Raw genomic sequence first — 5,314 nt, forward strand, 5'->3', positions numbered from 1 at the left:
TGAATGCAACATTTCCGAGAAAAGTAGATTTCGAGGGGTACAGCTCCATAGACCTCCATTCATTCTGCCCTTACACGCGAGTGCCCTCACATGGAATCAGAAGACGAATTGCAACCAGTTTAGAAACATAAAGTTTCCCCAGAGTGGATGTTCTCCCCTTCTAGACATTCTAGCTGAGTTGGACACAATGCATGCTGGATAGAAATTCTGATTGACTTTCTCCTGCAGGGCAGGACGTCACAAGGTGACAATAAACCCAACTTTGGAGATCTGTAAACTTTGGTCTGATTTTTTCATTCCATTTTTTATTCCAAAAGTGAAACGTATAAAAAATATGACAATACTACATAGCAGTACATATTAGCAAAAAAAAATAAAATCCATCTATCATTCATACCTGATTGAACTTTCTGTACTCATTGCAAGTAATTATCATAACAGTATAATGAAAATACCAATGTACAACAGAAAGATAGAAGAATGGCAATCTTGACTTTCAATGATATTTCAAAATAGCATAATTGCCTGTAGTCGCTTTTCTCAGCTATCCACTGGTCCTCTATAAAAACATACAGTATTTCACAACATTAAGCCAAGATTTGCCACTTTACAATGAATGGTATATAATGCAATAAATCCAACACAACATAAATGGCAGTGGAGATGTTGCATTCCACTTTGTATTCCTAAATATTGTGTCCACAGGTCATCTGTGGACCCTCAGTGTGATCTTAAACTCAGCGGTAGAAGAGCAGCACAGCAGCTTCTGTTATCTCTCTGGATGCACTCCATCCTGCTCCTGTTCCATAACCATTCCAGTCAAAGCCTGTGAAGTCCCCACACTGACGAGGAGCCGCTTCAGGAAAGTGTCCCCCACCACCAATGCAATACTGTTAAAAACATAAAGGGTTAGTAATGATGATGAAATTCTTAAACTGCAACTGTGCCAGATATAGCAGTCTCAAATTAGTTGGCCTCAAAGTTGGATGTGGTATACCATTTACCATGCACATTCATACATCAATGGAGGAGGCTGCCATACAAGCCATCAACCTACACATTAGGAGCTGATTGGTGTCCAGTGTCTGGTTTAATTACACCATGACAAGGTCAGAGGGAATCAGGCTGAAACTGAACCACTCCTCTACATCCTGCTGCCCAATGAGTATATTACAGATGTTGCATACTGTAGTAAATGCAACCTTGTCACTATCTATATTATCTAAGAGAAGTTGTGTTGTGGTCATCCTTACATGTTCAGTGTTGCATCCAGTTGGTTTGACTCCAGAACACATGGCCATGGCTGCCCTCTCACGGTTGAACACTCTGAAGGTGATGTAGCCAGGAATTAATTCATCTGGGAATAAAAACATTACATTATCATCAATAACCTGAATGTACACACAGACATACCCTTTACTCTATTTTGTGAAATGTTACAATTAAAACAGCTGGTCAATATAGACACCTTAAGTTGACTGTTTAGTTATAACATGAGTACTGTATACTTGAATAAACATAAACAATGCATTAAAAAAAAGATTCATACTTCTAGAATTTGGGCCATAAAAGTTCCTTGTAGTGGCAGCACTTCCATAATCATACACCACAGGAATAGATGGTCCATTGTTGGTGCCACACCTTCCAATGTTATACCTCACAGGGTACCGCTGGAAAACATATGTGAAAGAGGGACATTTAAAGGTGAACTACGCAAGTTTTTTTGTTGTTGCTCAATTCACCTTAGCTGAACAGCTTCAGAGTCATTGGAATGGTTATATGTCTTTTTTTCGGGTTGAATGGTGGCTGTTTCGCTTCTATCTAGCGACTGTGAGTGGAAAAAACACCCTTGTAACATTGGGTCGGCAGCACTGGCAAACAGAGCGTTTCGCATCCTCGTGATCATGCTCACGAAAAGACAGACTGACCGATTGATAGTGTTGTAAAATATACACACCAAAGCTGTAGGGGGAAGCTCTGCAGAAAAACCAAGCGTAAAACGAGAAAACAGCAAAGAAATCGCTGGTGTCTTTGTGAGCACAGGTGTGTGTGTGAACACATGATCTGTGGTGTTTTACGGACCTTGAAAAGGTGGTAGAGGTTTCCTCCATAGAGTGTCAGAAAACGTGTCTCTGTGTGGTATCGCAGTCTGGGAGCAATGCGCATGTGTTGCAGTGGAATATTGTTAGGAACATGCCAAACAGACACATCTTGTGCTATGATATCATAGTACCCGGGATTCTGTAAAGGACAGGTAAGTCAATTTGGACATGAGTGAAAGAAAATTTCAATTTCAATTTCAATTTCAATTTCAATTTGAACACATTTCCAACATTTTCTTTCTTTCTTTTTTCACTTCTGTCAAACATATAGCAATGTGAATGCTTTTGGCTTCAAAATCCGCTAAATATCACAAAAATGCTCATTTAAAAGATATGGGGATAGGAATGCATATGTTGCAGCGCTTGCTGACACATCTTCTGCTATATCATCAGCCAAGTACAGTACATTTTTGGACATTCCTGAAAATGTTATAGTGATCCTATACGTGGAATTTTGAGAGGTCGGTGAGATATTGTGTATAGGCCTATACTGAGAATTTGAAATGATAAGTGATGCTCCGCATCAACCTATACATGCATGCCCATTTTCATGTGCCCTGGTGTTCCAGTGTCTTGGGAATCATCGACCGAATGTCATGAAGCAATACAAATACTGATGAATGGTCAGCATTTATCATTTTAAGCTCTCAGTAAGCCTCATACAGGCTGCACGTAACTAGAGGTTACCGTTCATTTTACCTTGTAGTCATCACATGTTGCACCCTCTGGAGTCCCAAAGGTGTTCATGTTGGCCCATGTACCCTCTCCATCAGGGCGGTTGGGATTGCTTCCCTGTTCACTGGACCAGCGGTCCCCCACAGTGCATTTCCCATACATGTTGTTCTCGTGCACACTGGCTACCAGTGTCCATCCACCACCTGCAGTGGTCATGTCACAGTAGGTCTGGTACACGACCCCGTTGGAGGTGGTGAGATAATACAGACCATCTGAAATGAATTCATACAAAAACAATTAATACCCATATTGAAATGGCTAATATGTAGGTACACATTGTCTTGTGGATAAAGCTAAGGTGGAAGGTGTATTTTAATTAATAGCACAACATAAAGAGCTTGCCTTCATGAGCACCATATTTCTGTTGAATATCTCTGCAGCTACGTCCAACAAAGTTGAATTTGTCCATAATTTTCTGCAATTCATGATTTGTGTTGCTCTTGCTGATATTGACTCCCCGAGAATTTGGATTCTCAAGAAAGAAACCTGCCACAATAGAAATCACATGTGATCACTGTTGGTCAGCACTCTGTATGTTACAATTATATTCCACCAATCTGTGTGCAGGAACCAACAAACAAAACACAACTGTCATAGTCAGAAATAAGACACTGAATTATACATAACCACAAAAACTGCAGCATAAAAACCTCACAGATTGCTCAACACGATCAATGAGCTTTTTAAGCTTACCTGGCCGACACTCGATGGGTTGTGATGACAGCGTAAGCCATATCAACAGAAGAACACCTTGCAACATGTTTATGAGAAAAGTAAATTGTCCAAGAGAAGAGCAACTCGCTGTAAGATTGACAACAGTGTTGTTTGCTGCAATGTTTCCAAGGTTAACGCAGCAAAAAGGACAATGAGAGATGAAGTAAGATCTTGGTCTGAGGCTGGTGTTTAATACTCTGTGGTTAGCTATAAATAGACTCAGGAGCAATTAAAGCAGGACAATCTGATGTTTGCAAAATAAGTTATAAGGAAATAAGAAACACACACTGTACACGTGCTACACACAGATATTCACGTGTTGTAAACAACCATAAATAAAATGGCACAACTCATAGTCATAGTGATTTATGATAAGATATGCCACTCAAGAATTAGAAAATATGTGATAGCATTGCATTTGGGGTAGCGTTTTGTGTTTTATCAGCCAATTTATGTCCATTGTATGTCTATGGAGGAATATATTACAGGTGAATGCTAAAAAATTAAACAAATAGATATCCTCACCAAACTTCCCGAAAAGTTTGGAATGCTTTGGGTCTGGGTCACCCATTGTGCATGACTCATATGGTCTTATGACGTATGACTAGGTCTTATGATCATACATATCTGAAACCTATTTACAGTAACACTGGATTTCCCCTTCAAGATCTTTAGCCTATTCCCTTATAAACATATAATAAAAAGGCTGATAATGTCAGGACTCAAAAACATGACCCAAGAGCAAGACTCACTTTAACAAACAACACATTCATCTCTACAGACGTACAGATAAACTGACTCAAAGACTACGCAAACAAGAGACAAACCGACAAAGGAGGAACAGGGGGGTTCTAATACACAAATTAATTAACAGACGACAGGACTGGATCAGACTAACAAGACAATAACTGAGAACAGGTGTGAACAGAAACGGAGGGAGACTAACGAGACAGGAAGTGCAGGCCATATAAGGTAATGGGTGGGGATACACAAGACTGACGGGTAAACACAGAGCAAGTTCAAGTTAAGTTTATTGTTGCATCTCAGGTATATCTACATACAGTATATCAAAGAGCAAAAATCTTAGGTCCCCCCCCCCCCCCCCCCCCATGGCCTGCTATATGGCCTTAGAGGCTTTAAAATAGAACAATAAATAATCAGATAAATAATAATAATCATTAAAATCAGACTATAAATAAATTGCAAGGAGGATTACAATCTTAAAATCTTAAAACCAATAACTGATAAGGCTGAGTGAGAATATAATAGTTCACAGGGTGTTGAGCAGTCTGATCGCTTGGTGGAAAAAGGAGTCCCTGAGCCTGCTGGTCCTGGCTCGTAGACTGCGGTAGCGCCTGCCAGAGGGCAGGAGCTGAAACAGGGCATTATTGGGATGGCTGGGGTCCTTAATGATTTTGGCTGACTTTCTCCTGCATCTCTCATGATGGATCAAAAGGAAAAAACACACAGGACAATATACAAAATGGCCACCAGGGTGGCACAAAGTCACTCATGCAAGTCCTGACAGATAACGCACAAAAAAATACTATCAGTGCAATGCCATCACTTATTTTTAACTCTAGGGTGGTATACCTTGCCAAAGGTCACTATGAGACTTATTGCCCTCAGATGGTACCGACCAACCCTTCTGGCTCAAGAACAAGGACTCAAACCATGTGAGCAATTAAAGCAAGATAGTCTGGTGTCAGTAAGTAATTAAAGGAAAAGGAAGTTATAAACACACATGCACGTGCACACACACG

The 5,314-nt window shown here is 40.2% G+C and overlaps 1 protein-coding gene across 1 annotated transcript; it reads right to left on the reverse strand.

Annotated features, from left to right (window-relative positions):
- Positions 1-737: 737 nt before the first annotated feature.
- On the reverse strand, positions 738-3,662 carry LOC134080244 (intelectin-like). The gene is made up of 7 exons (XM_062536567.1): positions 3,531-3,662; positions 3,180-3,323; positions 2,802-3,049; positions 2,083-2,241; positions 1,550-1,670; positions 1,254-1,357; positions 738-890 (listed from the first exon to the last, which is right to left on the reverse strand). Exons 1-7 carry the CDS (start codon positions 3,595-3,597, stop codon positions 738-740), a joined length of 996 nt encoding a protein of 331 aa, XP_062392551.1. The 5' UTR covers positions 3,598-3,662.
- Between the last annotated feature and the right edge of the window lie 1,652 nt (positions 3,663-5,314).

The sequence above is a fragment of the Sardina pilchardus genome, chromosome 5 (genome assembly GCF_963854185.1).
Source record: "Sardina pilchardus chromosome 5, fSarPil1.1, whole genome shotgun sequence".
NCBI classification, from domain to species: Eukaryota; Metazoa; Chordata; class Actinopteri; order Clupeiformes; family Clupeidae; genus Sardina; species Sardina pilchardus.